Source organism: Rosa rugosa, chromosome 7 (assembly GCF_958449725.1).
Source record: "Rosa rugosa chromosome 7, drRosRugo1.1, whole genome shotgun sequence".
In the NCBI taxonomy this organism is placed as follows: Eukaryota; Viridiplantae; Streptophyta; class Magnoliopsida; order Rosales; family Rosaceae; genus Rosa; species Rosa rugosa.
This window is the reverse complement of record NC_084826.1, coordinates 37,158,770-37,177,075: the sequence shown is the minus strand read 5'-3', so window position 1 is coordinate 37,177,075 and position 18,306 is coordinate 37,158,770. Positions and strand designations below refer to the sequence as shown.

Below are 18,306 nucleotides of genomic sequence, written 5' to 3'. Positions count from 1 at the left end.
CTAAATCTCTCTGCATTAGTGACTTTCAAAGCATGTTCATCTCTTCCATGGCCTTGCATCCTCAGCTCGTGCACTAGCAGACTACTTTGCAACTCATCAATGGTCATGGTAGCAAGATTGTTGGACTCTTCAATTGAACACACCAAGTAATCAAACTTTGAGGTCATTGATCTCATAATCTTTTCAACGATCACAATCTCTTCCATCTTCTCACTGTGTGCCTTCAACTTATTTGAAATGGTTCGCGTTCTAGTAAAATACTCATCAACAGTCTCACCTTCCTTCATCTGAAGAGTCTTAAACTCCCTTCGAAGAGCCTGCAGTTGAGCACGCTTAACCTTGGTAGATCCTTGATACTTATGCTTCATAGAGTCCCATATGCTTTTTGCAGTCTCCTTGTTGAGAATTGTCTCCATGGTGGTTCTATCTATAGCTTGGAAAAGATAGTTTTTCACCTTCAGATCCTTCAACCTCTGATCTTCAATGGCCTTTCGTTGCGTCTCAGTTGGTTCAACTCCTTCTGCTGCTATAGGAATCCCATTCTCCACCAAACTCCAATATTCTTTTGACCTGAGGAAATTTTCCATAAGCATGCATGGCCAAATGGTCGTAATGACCATCAAACCTAAGAATTGCTAGTTGAACGAAGTTACTCTCTGTTGCCATACCTCGTTCACTCTTTTCTCCTTTATGTTTTCTTTCTTTCTTTAATCTCTCGCTCTTTCTCTCTTTAAGAAAAATTGCAGTTTCTTAACTCGCTCAATCAGGCCCCGTGATGGGGCTCTGATACCACTTTCTTGGAAGCACAAACTATACTAGCACAAAACACTCTGTATTTGGGAGATTGAAGCTACTCATTGAATAACAAACTTATGGCTTTATACAAGCCTTTACAAGGAAACAAAAAGCAAAGCAAACACCCACGTTTTACATGACCTAAGAACGTGGTAAGTAGTTGAAGAATAATTCAAACCCTACGCATTACCCTAATAACTAGGGATTTATTAACATAATAATTAATGCGATAAACCCTAATAGCTTAATTACCAAACCCTAATGCTCCAACAACAATCCCAATGATTTCGATGGTCTTGACAGAGATGATTTTCGCATATGGGAACAACAAAAACCCACGAGCCCCAATCACAGCAATAAACAACACTACATCAATCACAGCCAACTGAGATCGATCGCACACCGGGGTTTTGGAGCAATTAGCAGAATTGGGCATCTTTCTGCTCCTCTGTACATGATTGGTTTGTTTAGATTTAACACCTGGGTCGATTAAGCTCATCGAATCAGACATGGGGGCATTTTGGTCAACGAAGTTGCAGACCGAGATTGAGCTATGCCGCTATGGAAATATACTAGTTCAGAATGAACCCAGATAAATTTTTTGTTCAACCTAATCCAATCAGCAAAGTTCAGATCAAACCCCACCAATCTTATGGAAGTCTACTCAAACAGAAAATTTCCATGACCTCCACACATTATCGAGAGGATTTGGGAGTTGAAAAGGGTTGAATGACTTGGGAGTTGGCCATCTTTCAAAGCTTGGTTTTATTTCTCATTCTTTTTTATTCTTGGTGGTTCCTAGATCTTCCAATTCTGTTCCAAATTAGGTTTGTTGAGTTTAAGACGATGAACAAGAATGGGTTCAAGAACATGAACAATTGTTGGGATTTTTTTCCCCTTTTTTGCTGGGTTTAAGAAGATGAACATGAAGAATTGTTAGGTTCATACTTATTGGATTGGTTTTTTTTGTTTTTTTGTTTGGGAATATATTGGATTGGGATCTTGGTCTATAGAACAAAGCAAAAAACAATTTATTCATCTTTTATTTTCAATATAATAAATTATTCAGTTTTTATTTTCAATTTTGAACCCATTCATTTAGTGTTTGATGGAGTGAAAAAGTCTTTTTTGCCCTCATTTCAGCCTCACGTGCGGCACACATGGTCAAAAATGACGGTGTTGTGACAGAAAGTTGACATAAGTACTAAATTGACAAGAAAATATAAGTCCAAGTATCACATTGATAAGTTTCAACGTCCTGGTATCACTTTAACAGTCCTCAAAGTGTCCAGACACTGTCTGTGTATTTTTTCCAAAATAAAAAGCATAAAAAGTCACTTATTCGGGCTTAACATCAAATGAATTTCAAGGTCCGGGATTGGCTTGAAATTTATAGACATCAGTTACAAATTTTTCTAAAAAAACTCGGACCGAACCGACCGGTCTGAGCCAATTTTTCAGGATTTTTTACCCACCCCACTATAAAAATTGAAAAAGTGACTCGCGGCTAGGGCTGGGCACGGGCCGGGCCTAACTAATATTTTGCTGGGCCCGGGACCGGCCCGTTTCTTACGGTTCGGGCCCAAAGCCCGTTTTGCCACCAACAGGGACCGGCCCGTTTCATTTCGGGCCCAAATGCCTGTTTTCTGCAATTCAAATACAAAGTCTAAATTCTTCAATCAAGAACACCAAGAACATGAATTTACAGTACTACAATATGAATCAAAACGTTAACAGAATCAGAATTCTTCACAATACACCAAGAACATAAATTTACTTCAATCAGATTTCTTCACAGAGTAACAGAACCAAAACGAAATTTTCAAGGATTTCACAGCAGCAGTTTAATGCGAAGATCCAAATCCCAATCTTTATTCCTTTGTGGGTAACCTTGATCATGACCGACAGATTTATCCTCTTGAACCCAATCATATACTCCTGAGAGTTCAAAGCTCAAGTATACAAGTTATATATATATATATATATATATATATATATATATATATATATATATATATATATATATATATATATATGGGGTAGTGATACTTACAGGTCATGCACAATTCGACAAAGTCCACCACAAAACCATTTTTTTTTTTTTTCTTTTTTTCTCAAACTACACCTAGATTCCAAATCAAAAACCCAATATCCACCAGACTTACAACACCGAATTGAAGAGCTGTGAGCTTCCAGCTTGGACCCATATTCTTTGAGCTTCAGATCTCAACAAGGGGTGCGAAATTGATGGATGATGAAGTGGTAGCACAGATCGATGGATAGTTGGAGCCTTTAGCAGTTAGCACAGATCGATGGGTAATTAAGGCACCACCTAGCCTTCTCCATGCTGAGCCTATATCACGATCATGTTGTTATCTTGGAGTTGAGAATCGAAGCGAACGGCCGGAAGCTCGATTTGGCGGAGGAGAAGGAAAAAGATGGAGGCGGCTAAAATTTAGGGCTAGTCGTGAAGAATGATAAGCAGAGTGAGTTTGGCAATTTGGAGTTGAAGAAAGTATTCAGTGTGGTCGACCCTATGAGAAGGGTTTTAAGCCTTATCATATGACCAATAATATAGGAACACCTGTCTATTTTAAGTAATACGGGCCTGACGGGTTTTTTTGTTTTTGAGATTCAAGGCCCGGGCCCGAACCGTTTTTTGAATACTAAGGCCCGGCCCGAACCGTTTTGACTATAAAAAAAATTGAGCCCGGACCGTACGGGTCGGGCCTTTACAGGCCGGTCCGGGTTTCCGGGCTGCCCGAACCGTTTTGACTATAAAAAAAATTGAACCCGGACCATACGGGTCGGGCCTTTACAGGCCGGTCCGGGTTTCCGGGCTGCCCGAACCGTTTTGACTATAAAAAAAATTGAACCTGGACCGTACGGGTCGGGCCTTTACAGGCCGGTCCGGGTTTCCGGGCTAAAATGCCCAGCCCTACTCGCGGCCTTGATCCGGTCCACACCGTATGCGTATAGTGTATCTGAAATGCCCGTCTAAAACCCCTCAAAAACCTTGTCTCTAACCAATGGCGACATTATCAGTTCCTCCACTTGTTCCTCTTCCCCCGTGTATTCTTCCTCCACGGCAACCATTCGCATCCTTCAAGCTTCCCTCATCCACTAATGGAGCTCTTCTCCCGTTTCCCATGCTTACCCTCCTCCCACCCACTAAGCGGTCCCGTTTCGTGTTCCCCAAAGCCTCCTCCTCTGTTTACGCCACCATTGACGAGCTCGACACTGTCAATATTGCCGAGGACGTAACCCAGGTTCTCTTTTGCTCTTTCGTCTCAATACATATTTTTGTGGGTATGGGTATGGGTATGGGTTTGGGTTTGAAATTGAGATATATAAATATGGTAATTCATAACAAACATTTGCAACATGTTCTCTATCTTTTCAGTCTGAACTACTTATGGGCATCAGTTTCTGTGTTTTTTTTTGTTTGGATTCCTTTTCTGTATTGCTTCCATTGTCATAATTTTTTTGTTCTTCTCCTGTCTTGATGAAATTTTTGTTGTCTTCTAAAATAAGAATTCTCTTACTTTTTGTTGACTTGATATGTTCTGGAAAATCGATATAGTTAGTTGGGAGAACACCCATGGTATACCTCAACAAAGTTAGCGGAGGTTGTGTGGCGAATATTGCGGCAAAGCTCGAGTCTATGGAACCCTGCCGAAGTGTCAAGGATAGGTAAGCTGGTCAATTGTCTACCCCATGTTCCAAGTCTTACTAATGTTGCCACTCCACTCTTTGTGTTGGAATCAATTCTATCTTTGTTTGCCATCTTGATGATCTACCATACTAGAATTTCTACATCATCAACCTTTCCGTCTGCTGAGTGGAGATTCATTGCAGATGAACTCATCTCGTCTTTGCTTGTTAACCTTTCAGAATTGGCTGTAGCATGATATCCAATGCAGAGAAAAGTGGATTAATATCTCCTGGGAAGGTAAGCTGTCTTATTATCATCATGTTAATAATTTACATATATTAATTTGACCCCTCGTCTGTTGAGATTCTTTTTGCAATGGATAATCGAATGAGATGTTATAGCTTTTGGTGAACGCCATCTTCTTTTATTTGTTTATGTATTAATATGATTCTTATTATTTTTCTTTCGAGGGTGGTACTTCCCTTGGTGAATTATTCAGCTATATGTAAGGATTGTATGTTGTTTCTGTAACCATGCAGAATGTATTGGTTGAACCAACTAGTGGAAATACAGGGATCGGAATTGCTTTTGTTGCTGCTACCAAAGGGTATAAACTCATAGTGACCATGCCTGCATCCATAAATCTTGAAAGAAGGATTCTGTTACGGGCATTTGGAGCGGAGGTTGTTTTGACAGATCCAGAGAAGGGTTTGAAAGGGGCTTTAGATAAAGCTGAACAAATTGTTCTCAGCACGCCAAATTCATTTATGCTTCAACAGTTTGATAATACTGCAAATGCAAAGGTAGTTTATGGAAGAGAGATATCAGGTATCCTAATCTTTAAATCTTATGGTATACTATTGATGTTTAATCAAGATTCACATCTGTAAATTACAGATCCATTTTGATACTACCGGGCCAGAGATATGGGAGGATACCATGGGAAGTGTTGACATTTTTGTTGCTGCTATTGGAACTGGTGGTACTGTTACAGGCACTGGGCGTTACCTGAAAGCGATGAACAAAGAGATAAAGGTCAGTATAGTTCACACAAAGACTTCTTGTATAAATGTAATGCATAATACTTGTATATAATGAAGACCTATATCACAATCATGTTGAACTACATTCTGAAACACAGTCATTGGAGATTCTGGAAAAGTACGTTAAATGCAAATATTGCACATAATAAATAAAGTTAGATGTATTTCAATTTATTTTCCTTGGTCTAGGGAGGAAAGAGATAAATGCAAATATGAAATCTGTCTTTGGGTGCTGCTTTGGTCAAATGTTTTCAGTTTTCATTTTGCCCTCTTAGTGAGGTACACTTTTGATTGCTTTTACCTAGTGAAGGTGATGTGCAGCACCTGATTGACAAGATTCGTCGTAACAGACATAATATTATGATTTCCAATCCCAACTTTTGGAAGCTCTTCTGTAGTTTTTCTCTGTAGTTATGGGTACAAGAGATGGTTACACAGAAAATTGAACTTCGTCCTGCAATTGCTCAGTCCTGAAACTCTAAAGATACTGACACTCATATAGGTGTAAAGAATCAGACTCTGTCCTACAATTGCTCTACTTCGTCAATCCTAACAGCATAAAAAATCTCCTGTTTCTCAGTTAACCTAAAATTGGCCAACAAAGCAGATCTACTAAGTTTCTGGCCCTTCTTTCTTCCTCTAAGAAACTTTGCTTTTCACTTAGTAAAGCCTCACAAGAAGATGACATCACTCAACTCAAGCTTGTCTTGCGGGTTAATGGTCCAGCCTTTGAAGACGTCCTAAGTCAATGATCTCAGAAGAAGACATGAATCCTTTGATAATGTTGTCTTGGAGATTAACTTATATATCCAGTTAGGATCTAAAGATGTGTTGGGCTCGTTGTATCAGTGGCAGGAAACCATAAAGCAAGAGAGGCTTTCTCTCCAATGAGAGTAACAGGAGGCAAGTCCAAGGTGAGTGAGAGTATAGTAGTCCAAGACGAGTGTGAGGAATTGTAGACCATCCTAGAGAGAGAGAGAGTAAGAAGAGACAGAGAGCCACGAGAGAGGTTCCTTGTTTTCTTATTCTTTCTAGTTGTTCATCATCTTGTTTTATTCCATAATCTATAATGATATTTGTACGTGCAGAAGCATATTTTTTTACCCATTATTGATATAGTGGAAAGTTTATTGTTGCTGCCCTGTGAACGCTGGCACATCGCCAGGCCATGTTATTCATGGTGTTGTTTATCTTTGTGTCTCTTCTCCTGGTTTTGTTGAGCTTGTTTTGATTTCTCTTTCCAGGTAGTAGGTGTAGAACCAGCAGAGCGGAGTGTGATCTCCGGAGAAAATCCAGGTGAAGAATCCTGTTGGTCTGTATTGTTAATTAGATTCATTTGCTGTTGCAGTATGCTTTTGATGCATAACTCAGGCAAGTCCTTCATGCAGGTTACGTGCCAAGCATATTGGACGTTAATCTGCTTGATGAAGTCATCAAGGTAAGTTCATTTTGGTTGTCCTTTATTGTTTGTTGGCATAGGACAATGGGGACACAAGTTTTAGACTTAGTGTCTTTTATTCTTCTCTTGCTTTTTTTATTTTTTTTATTTTTATTTTTTTCCTTTTGAATTGGTTGAAGGGTTAAGAAATTAGACTTAGAGATTTGCTTATGAGAGACATGTCTTATTACTCAGCCAGAAATTTGCTTGCGAGTTTGATGGATTCTAACGTTATTGGGCGGTGAATGGGATTTCTTGTTTTTAAGGAAGCCATTATGATTTGATTGGGTGGACTTTAATCTGGTTTGAAGAGTATTGCACTCTAAACTAGCAAGAAGAAATTTAAGAAAGAAACATAGCTAGTCAAGGACAAAAATGGCTAAATAACTAATCTCGGACCGCCCTGTTTGGACACTGTTCCATTGTAAATCAAAAGACCTGAAATAAGATTAAGGATTATACTAGAGTATATTCCAACAAACCGAAAAATAATGCAAATATATTGGACTCAACAACTTAACTCATATGAAATGTGGCTGAGAACATAATGTTTAGGTAAAGCTCAATACATGACCTGAAGTTGAGTGGGATGTGCTAAATTAAGGGTTGGGGATGCAGGGGCATCTGGAAAGCCTTATCAGCCCAAGCAGGAAGCAGGCCTAGGAAGCCTCTTATCTGCCTAGTATTCATTTGTAGCATAGATATTCTAAACTACGATTACAGTCAGAATGCTTCAATCATGACTTCGACTAAAAGAGAAAGTGATCAAATACATTTAGGCAAAGAAAATACTAGAATCAAATAAAGTCAAATCAAGTAGACTGATGGATATGTGCATTTGGCAGAAGCCTGGTCATATTCGGTAGACGGATTATGGATGTAACTATTTACCTATAAGTTTAGTTGAATGATCTATTTGGCGTTACATTTGTCTTTTCAGATTTTTATTTTCTATTTGTTTTTCTGTAAAAATGTAGGTTACCAATGATGAAGCTGTTGAAATGGCCAGGAGATTAGCGTTGAAGGAAGGTTTGCTGGTAATATTGACTAATTCTTCCACCTGAAGCATTTTTTATTTATTTATTTGTTTTTTATAGAAATCTTGGCATTTTAACTTTGTCTAGCTTCGTGCTACCTATTGAAATGGCACACCATAATTCCCAATTCTATCCTTCTGAATCTGCTGATCCTGATAGTTCAATATGCAAGGTTGGTATTTCATCAGGAGCTGCTGCAGCTGCTGCAATAAGTTTAGCAAGAAGACCTGAGAATGCTGGAAAACTTATTGCGGTGAGGTTTCTGTGTAGTTTTTATTTTAATTACACACACACGCACATATATATTTATGATATTTATTCTCTTTTGAAAATGATTATTTATGGACAGGGCTCGGTGTTGGTTAAATCATAAAGTAGTAACACAGAATGAGATAACTAACAAATAGTTGTTTAGTTAGATGATATCAATTGTCTCGAAGAAAATATGATTTGTAATCAAGATAAGGTGATTCAGAATGCATCCGAGACTTGAGTAAACTTAACTGAAGCATTGCAGATGCTTCATAGTTTGACAGAAAACAAATTAAAAGACATATATTGAAAGGCACCAAAATGCTTCCACAGTTCTGTGTATTTGGATCATAAAGATTGGGTTTTTAATATGTTGGGAGTAAACATGTGAAGGACAGAGTCTTAAACAGCTCGGGTTCAAGTAATTTAGCATTTGTGAAAAAAAATCCGGATTATACTATTTTGGATAAAGAAATTCCGCCCCCATTAAATATAGAAGTAGGACCAAGATCCTTATCAAATTCATTGTGGCGATGAGTACCCTATATTGACATAATCTCATCACACTGGACAAGAGAATATGTACCATAGATTGATTTACAAATTTCATTGATCTCTAATTCTCTATTCTTTGATGGAAGGCTGCTGGGTTGGAGAATATATTTTGTTTATATCTCCTATCTAATCAAATTTTTGTTATGTTCTTGAATATCTTTGTTGTTGGATTCATTTCATATTAACCGGCAATTGGCCTATGTTTCCAATCTAGTGAGCAGTAGATTTGCTGCACTCCTACTCATGAGTTTTCTGAATGAGTTAAGATGGAATGCATTTATGCCATTGCAAACAGTTTATATTGATTTGTTTAATTCTGTTGCCTGTTGCTCTACTCGGTACTTACAGAGTGTTATTCTAACCTGACGTTGCATTCTTTTTATCGAAAAACAAAAACTTTTTACAGGTTGTATTTCCTAGCTTTGGTGAGAGGTATATTCCAACTGTACTCTTCCAATCGATATATGAAGATGTTCAGAAGATGCGAGGAACATGAACAAACCATTCAGGGTAAATGAGTTGGGCAAAAGATTGGCAGCTTATATAGCATCAAGCAAACAGTAACGAACACGTTTTTCAAAGGTAATAGATTTGAACTGTCATACTGGATAAGTATTTTCTGCTCCGTAACACGTTAATATATTTATATTGTTCGATTTGTGATTTACTGTGGGCAGTGCAGTTCAGGTTAGGTGTTAAAAGGAATGCAAAGTAGCTGAACAAATATAAAGATGGCTGATGTTGTTTCTCCACTTTCTACCCACTTACAAATTTGTGAGTTATGTGCTTTGATTCAGATGTAGGACAAGCTATCTTTTAGCATCCTGCATTGTTTTTTGTAAGTGACAAACATCATTAGGATGTATATTTATACAAATGGGTCCTTGATATCTGGTGGAGTTGGACTATATTGTACCATATCATGTCAAGAAATTTGTGGTAGTTTAATCTGGAGCCATGAGGATAGGTGCCATGCTTGATTTCACGGTTGTGGTAATGGTTTCCAGGAACGTCCGATACTCCATGTCATTTCCACCCATGAGCACCATCGTTGTGCATAGGTGTGAATTTGAAGCTTACTGTATAGAAGAATTTAGGGGGGTGAGTATATGGAATTAGTGGAACTTTTAAAGAAATCTATGGAATTTAAAAATCTAGGTGTATTCAATATAGATTTTTAGCAGTTCATGAAAGTCTCGGGGTATTCAATTAGGATTTTTAAAGACCTTATGAATTCTACCAAAGTCTAGGGGTATTCAATTAGGACTTCTAAAAAAGAATGAAAATACAGAGGTATTCAAAATATCATTCATAGTTATGGAATTAGAAAATCATGAATAATTATGAATTTTGAAGTGTTAATTATACATATCAAACTTTAATAATTTTCAAGCCACTAGACCAAAGATTTAAAAAGGTTTATCAAAGTTCTTCTTTATGCGCGCAAAGAGGTTGGTCGTTCATAATCTTTCTTTTTTGGTTTATTTTCAATATAGACTTTTAGCAGTCTATGAAAGTCTCGGGGTATTTAATTAGAATTTTTAAAGACTTCATGAATTCCATCAAAGTCTAGGGATATTCAATTAAGACTTTACTTATGGAATTACAAAATCATGGATAATCATGAAATTTGTATTGTTAATTATACATAACAAACTCCAATAATTTTCCACCCACCAAACGTCCAAACCAAAGATTTGAAAAAGTTTATCAAAGTTCTCTATGTGCGCAAAGAGGTAAATTGGTTCTCCATCATCTTTCTTTCTTGGTTTCTTTTATTTTCTCTGATATTTTATGATATCAACGTTTTTAATACCCAACATGTTCATTGTAGTTGTTAAATGTGATTTTTTTTTTCTTTCAATTGTGATACTTGAAACCGTAATAGCAATAAAAATAATTTATGAAACCCTAAAACCCAATATTGTAGTGTACCCCTAAAATCTTGAATAGTATTGCTATGAAATACTGGATTGTGTCTTAGTAATTATTATCATCAATTTGAATTTATATTACGGGTTCAAAGAAAGCTTGAACAATTGAATTTCAATTGATTGATTATAGAACAAGACATTGACCACCAATATTGTTATGATATATGTTAATCGGCAAAAACAAAATTGATGAGAATGATTAACCATAAACTTCAAGTGACAATATAGTTGTATCTTTATGTTGTTTGGGAGATTAGGAATGAGAATAAACTAGTTAGACAAAATAATAATCATTCATTTGAGTCAATTTCTATTAGAAGATACTTGACCATTTAAGAGGCAACGAGTTATTATCTTGTTTTACATATGAGTTGCATTGGTTTTAATATTTTTTTTTCCTTGCACGTGGCTAGAAAATCTATAGAAGTCATTCATAATAAAGTATATACGTTTTCATGAATCAATAAAAAGTCTATAGCTAAAATAAATGGTTTTAAGAAATCAATAACAGTCTATCAACTTTTTAAAGAAGCTATGGACTTTTCAAAAAGTCTATCATTTAAAAAAGTCTGCACCTATACACTCATCTTAAGGATAGGCACACAACTAAACAAACTAAGTACTCAAACAATTTTGATAAGAAATAGAATCCCTTATCTCTATGGCGCCGCTCTGACGCTCTCAAACCCTAAACCTAAATACAGCGACCTGCGTCGTTGTCTTGTGATCTTTGTGATCGTCCTTCCTGCTGCTGATCCTCTCTCAGCATGGCCTCTTCCATCGATGCAGTGACTGGCAGTTTTGCGACGTCCCTGGCTCTGGCAGGGGATGATGTCGTAGACATATCTCGTTTGCATGGATCTGCACCACTGCACATCTCCCAATCTTTGCTGCTAGCGAAGCCTCTGACGGCGAAACCGTATGCTGCCTCGGACCTCCAACGCCACTTCAGAAGGGTGTGGGTTCTTGATGGTCGTTTCAAAGTCCAGGAACGTGCCCACAACAACTTTGTGTTTGCTTTTGATCTCAGGAAGGATCGCAATAGGGTGCTGTGGGGAGGACCTTGGTACTTTAATCGTGCACCGATGATTATACAGGAGTATGATGGTCTAATGGCTCCCGGTGCGTTGAAGATGGACTCTCTCTTCTTCTGGTCCGGATCGAAAACATCCCGCCGGCGTTGGAGGTGAAACAAACCATTATCAACGTGGCATCCGTGGCTGGTAAATTTCTTGATATTGACAAGAAGCTCTTTGACAATACTGGCAAAATTAGGGTTCGCGTCTCCCATGAGATCTCCAGGCCTTTCTTTCTTAAAAGAACTCTAAAGTTAGCTCCTGGCATTGTGGAGGAGATATCTTATTTCTTTGAAAATCTGAATGGAGTTTGTCCGATATGCCACTTACTCCTTCACGAGAATGGTACATGTCGGATGGCAACCCAGTCTGACCTGCTGCAGGATGACCAAATGAAAGAAGGAAAAAATCTGGATCTGCCAAACCCTTTTCAGAGTGTTGCAAATGGCATGTTTCACAATGGGACTTTTCGTTTCAAGGGCATCCAAACCCCGATTTTGCCACCACTGGCTCGCAATCTCTTTGGCACCAAGGATGTCCCAAAACAGCGGAAGCCGGTGATTCTTCACAGTGCACAGCTAAAAAATTCTGGGGTAAGTGATAAGGCACTTGTGCTGGTCCCTTTTGACGAAGCACAAGTTCTGCCCCGAGTGCATGAGTCACAGGAATCGTTAAAGCGAGGTAGACCTTCTTCACCTTTTGCTTCTCCAAAGAAACTAAAATTCCTGCTGAATGCTGAACTTGAGAGGAAGGGAGATACTTGCATGCCTCTCAAAAAGATAAAGATCCCTGCTATGCGTTTTACTGCCAAGTCGTTGGGATTGATAGAAGCACCAGGAGGCATGCTTGTGCCTGCGGAAGTAGCGAGGCCAAAGGAGGGCACTCAAACTGAACAAGCAGCTACCAAAAAGAAGAGAGGCCGCCCTCTTGGGTCCAGGAACAAGAATCCACCGAAATCCAAGAAGGTACCTGTTGAGGAGGTATTGAGCATGCTCTACTCGGGCAAGCCTCCTAGCCCTAGCTTCAAGGGCAAAGAGAAATTTTAGTTTTTTTAAATTTAGCCTATTACTATGCTAACTGTTTCATAGTTGAATAGGCTTGCTTTGAATAAGTGAGCAAGACATGTCGAATGAGTAGACCTATCCTATGTACCACCGTGTTACCTTCACAACTCTCTGTCTGTCTATAGATGGCAGCGGGAGGGTATGTAATGGCTACTCTGGCCTGACCTTTTATCAATGAAAATCTCTATGATGATGTTTTATTCAAAAAAAAAAAAAAATCTTAAGGATAAATTTTACCTGCGTCATATATCTGCTATTTTCTTAAAAATTAGTTTTTTAATGAAAAAATAGTTGGTTTGGTCCCTCAGCTTTCATACGATCGACTCTTTCATCCCACACAAGTGAAAAATATCACTTTCATCCCTTAACTTTAATTTTGTCTCACACTTTAAACCTGGCCATCTACTTTTAATGATGGACGGTGTTTTTGGTCAAATCACTAAAATATAATTTTATATAATTTTAAATATAAAATTATATTTGAGAAAAATATGTCGCCCAATAAATTGACACTTTGTTTTGGTTTGCAATATAAAAAAATATATTTTTTTAAATAAAAGGTCAAAAAGGATACATATTTGTTCAATTATTAGATATATTGATCTCTTAGCCAAAAAAAAAATATATATATATTGATCGAAATATTAATAATAAAATTTATTTAGGATATTATTTGATTTAATTTTTCATTTTCTCATTTTCAAGTCTTTTTTGAAAATTTCCTTAAGAAAGTCTTTTATTTACAAAAATATCCTTGATCTAATTGAGTTTTGACGGTAAATTTAACGGAGGAACAAAAGTGTAAGACGAGGTCCAAGTTAAGTGACTAAAGACCTAAAGTGATATTTTATCAGGGAAGAATGATGTTTTTGAAAGTCAATTCCAAACATGTCCTAAAACTACTAGTTGAATACTATACCTAACTTGCATCGAGGGATTGATATCATTTCTCTGAAGCTGAGCTTAAAGTAGAGAGGAATTGATGTAATTTAATTAACACACAAGCAAAGAGTTGGTAGGGTGTCAATATTTGTACCTTTTTTTAGTTACTTATAATTAGACTATTTTTTTTTTTTTTTTCCATTCAAAAGCGTTTATAGGTCTCTTAAAATCAATTCCAAATATGTCCTAATACTAGTTGAAACTGTACGTAACTTACATCAAGGGATTGGTATCACCTCTTTGAAGCTGAGCTTAAAATAGAGAGGCATTGACGGAATTTAGTCAACACACAAGCAAAGAAAGAGATATAAGTGAATCGCTAATCTACACCAACTATGTTAAAACTTCAGTTAGATCGCTCCTTTAGCAACCACCACATGGACATTGACCTATCTAGCTGAAAGCGCGCTTTGCCACCATTAACCACTTAGAACCTTGAATTCAGGGCCGGCCCTGAGTCTTTCAAGGCCCCGGGCGAGAATTATCTTTAGGCCGCTTATTTTTCTATTGATAAACTCGAATAAGTCTTGCAAAAAATCCTTGTTTCTGAAATGTATTGAGGATTAACATAGCTACTACACTTAAATAAAATGTAATTTCTTTCTTAAAAAAGAACAAAATATTTTTCAATGAAAGTGTCAAATTCTATTGCAAATTTCTGCAACAAAATTAAATTTCTACTGCAAAACGAGCAAAATTATAGCATTGAGGGTTAACAAAATTCATTAAAAAAAAAGAAAGCACAATCTCATTCTCCACTAAGAGTCTAGAAAAGTAGAAGACATAAACTTTAATTTTCTGGAGATTGCATCAAAAATGACAACAACAAAAAGATGTGAAGGGAAAAGTTGAAAGAAGTTAGTGTGTCTTCTTGTTCTATGGAAAAAGATGGAAAGATTTTGCAAAGAAAGAGAATATGCGTGGAAGAGAGATCCCAGTTTAAATTACAATTAAATTTCCTTGGCTTTTCCTTTTTCCCATTATTAGATTTTCTGTCTTTAGTCTTTCCAAAGATGTCCTCATAGCACACAGCCACACACACATATATACCAATACATATTGGGCTTTACATTTGGTGCCCCATTTATTCTGGTGCCCTGGGCTGTCGCCAAGCCTGCCCAGCACTAGGGCCGGGCCTGCCTTGAATCCTACAGCATGATAATGGTACTACCAGATGTCCATTGTAATGATCCATCACATCTCTAGAAAACTCCAAATTCGGAAGACCCAACCACAAAGCTCACTAAAGATGTGATGGATCATTAACAGTGTGTAGAGGAAAGAGAACGAGTTTTGCTAATCATTCTTCCCTAAAAGCCCATACTTCATGATGTGATGTGATAGCTCTACACATGTGATGCGAAACAACGAGTTTTGTTCGTAGCGCCGTTCTCTTCTCGAAAAGGGTATAATAATTAGCAATTGGACACCAAACGCCAAATCTGCGTAGTATTAGTTTTGCCTTTTCTACGCTCAAGCCTGTTCTTCAATCTCTTCAGCCATCCGTTCTATGTTAGTATCCTCCTATGGAGAGAGATTAGATATGATTTGAAATAGCTAAAGAGCATACCTTAAAGGTAGGGGTAGGCAAAAAGGAAAAGGAAACTCTCATAGTAGAAATTCTCTTATCTATGTCCATACCCAAACCCAAACATCAGAATCTCAACAATTCCAGCCCTCTTCCCTTTCGTATTCTTCCCTTCTTCCTCTTCCTCTTCCCTCTTCCTCCTCAGATTTTCTCTTCCATTTCGTCCCCAATATCATGAATTCCAGCTTCAATATGGTATGTATAAACAAACCCACAGGCAAATCTACAAAATTAAGGTACCACAAATCGAAGTCAATCGAATTTAGACAAAAACACCAAAACCCAAGTCACTGAAGACAGAACAAAAAATTATTATACCTATAGCTGAGTGCATGTCTCCCCCCGTATTTTGAATTAAGGAAATTCAAATCCGAAACGCGATAACTCAATAATTCACCCAAAATACTCAGAATTTTTTTTATTTAATCTAAGCAACAAAACACATCGAGCCCATAATGTCAATATCGACTCGTTCTCTAGAGTTACATATTACATTACAAAGAGTTTACACAATAAATTGAAAACATCAAAGTAATATGTAAACGGTCATAAATAGCATATTACAAATATCTTTAAAAAGTAAACTAGGTCCTAAACCTAACACTGCTGCAACAACAAGCATCGGTGTCAACCCTAGTTGCCCTGACCTACAATATGAACCCCTACACCATCGAATAGTGCACCGGGTTGCAACAACAAACCTGGTAAGCTTTTTAAGCTTGTATGAGTAAACTAAAAGAACTCCATCAACAAATGCTTATAATTTTCTCTACTCAAGAATAAATTAAAGCAATCGTAATCAACTCCACAAAATCACCCTTTCAACTCAAGTAAAACAACTTACACCTTGATTCCTTTCAAAACTCAACATCATTTTCTCAAAAGGAACAACAGAAGTCACCATCGTGACAACATTATATTAATTGTAACTCACAATTTAAATATGAAAATCAAGTCCCTCATGGACAATAAAAGAAAGAGTACACTCGAGACTCTCTTTTAAAAACACGTATTGATAAGTCGCAAGTAACATCGCCGTTACCCCATGAGATATAATGGCAGACATACTAGAGCTCTAACTGATCGTAACGACTCACCCAGCCAAAGGCGTGGTTCCCGATATCTATGTCTCAGTCACTACTGTGACACCAGGTCTCCACAGACCAGAAAATATTTAAAAATGTGCCACATGACCCAAAAATGTTACACCACAACTCAAAGTACTCTTTCAACACAATATAAATCACAATCTCAGAATACATTGATTTCCCTCAAAGATTAATGCCTCAAAACTGATCGGAGCATAATTATGCGATAATAATGTTGGTAATTCCCATATTTACTTTGTTAATTTATCTTATTTTCTGGTTAATTTAGTTATTTTTATGTTTATTAGGTTTGCCAAAGCAAGGAAAGAAATATGAGCAAAAGGAAGGAGATATGTGCAAATAATGGAGAAGTGTGGAATCTTGATGAGTCAAGGAAGCATACGGCAACATGAAGAAAAAGATATTCAGCAATTAATTCTCTTGGCTGCTCTTATTGGATAGAAGGATGTCAATGAATCCTAAATCAATCAGAACATTAATAAAGGAGCCTTCCGTGGAAGCCAAGGAATTAGAGTCCCAAAAGGAAAGAAGAAAAGAGTTACAAACTGAATAAAATCTCTCCTTGGACGTTCAAGAAACCGATCATCATCACACATACGGAAGAGGAGAGACGCACAAGAGCTGGAAAAGAAGAAGAATTACAACCATCACCGAAAACGATCGATCGCTGCCTGCCGACGATCGATCGCCGATCAGCCTTTTCCTATTTCTTGGTTTTTGTTGTCTTCTTTCTCCATGAACTCAATTGTGTTTTTGATTTCCATTATGTGTAACTAAATTTCCAGTAGCTAGGGGGCAGTTGAAGCCCTAGACATGATCCACAACATGCTTTGACATTCAATTTGTTTTCCAATTAATAAAGTTGAGGTTTAGTTTACCGATTTCTCATTGATGAGTTCTATGTTTGTATGCTTTGGAGGCCTACTTAGTATGCATGCTAGGGTTCTAATACTTTGATTATTTGATGCCTGGATCAATAGTTGGATTCCTCAAATTGTCTAGAGAAGTAATTGGTGGTTTTCACTATCAAGTAGACAAAACCCTAGGTTAAGCAAGGCTCTAAGTTATTTGCAATGCCTAGTGACTGCTCAAACTCTTTTCAAACTTAACGATCTCTGCATGTTTAATCTAATAAACGTACCTTTAAGTTGCATTGCTTGGGAATAGTCTAGGTGTAGAGCACTTCCTGCCTAGCGTACAAAGTAAGAAAGAGTAATAGGTTGTGTTCAAGCGTACCGGGCCAATCTGAGCGTCTTCAACTAAGTTAATTGGTAGTAAATTGGACAAAGTGTGTTGTGTGTGATTGTTGTGGGTGGATACTTCCTTCCTAGCTAGTTTCATCATCTTGATATCAACCAATCTCAAATCAGCTTTTCTTTATTTTACGTTCTGTTCTCTGTTTTCCCGTATTTTATTTTTATAGTAAATCAACTCCAAAAATTCCCAAATTTTGTGTACTGGACGCCTTGTGTGTCTAGTACGTCTCTGTAATTTTTCGTAATTTTCTGGGTTGTTTTGGTTAGGATTTTAGTTTGTTTTTCGACTGCTGTTCAGTAGGAACTCCAGTCACGTTTTTGTGACTTTCATTGAAGCAATTAGTTTAACTTAATCCTCTGCGGGAGACCCTTATTTCCCTATATTACAATCGACATATTTGCAGGAGAATAAGGAAAATCAATAGCTATAAATTAAGCTATCAATTTTTGGCGCCGTGTCGCCGGGGATTACTTTTATTCTAATTGCTTTTACTAGTTTGTTTAATTTGATTTTTGTGTTAGTTTCTTACTTAGTATTTCTTTGGTTTGTGTTTTCAGGTGT

General features: G+C 37.3%; 1 protein-coding gene across 4 annotated transcripts; it reads left to right on the top strand.

Annotated features, from left to right (window-relative positions):
* The first annotated feature begins 3,758 nt into the window (after positions 1-3,758).
* LOC133723617 (cysteine synthase-like) lies at positions 3,759-9,723 on the top strand. 4 transcript variants are annotated; one of them, XM_062150509.1, is made up of 11 exons: positions 3,760-4,064; positions 4,379-4,488; positions 4,690-4,747; positions 4,990-5,253; positions 5,348-5,485; positions 6,738-6,789; positions 6,882-6,931; positions 7,909-7,968; positions 8,141-8,221; positions 9,182-9,357; positions 9,463-9,723. In XM_062150509.1, exons 1-10 carry the CDS (start codon positions 3,825-3,827, stop codon positions 9,269-9,271), a joined length of 1,143 nt encoding a protein of 380 aa, XP_062006493.1. In that variant the 5' UTR covers positions 3,760-3,824; the 3' UTR covers positions 9,272-9,357; positions 9,463-9,723. The 4 variants fall into 4 exon arrangements, with proteins under 4 accessions (XP_062006494.1, XP_062006493.1, XP_062006491.1 ...); XM_062150507.1 differs by having other exon boundaries at positions 9,458-9,723; XM_062150508.1 differs by having other exon boundaries at positions 9,453-9,723.
* The last annotated feature ends 8,583 nt before the right edge of the window (positions 9,724-18,306 follow it).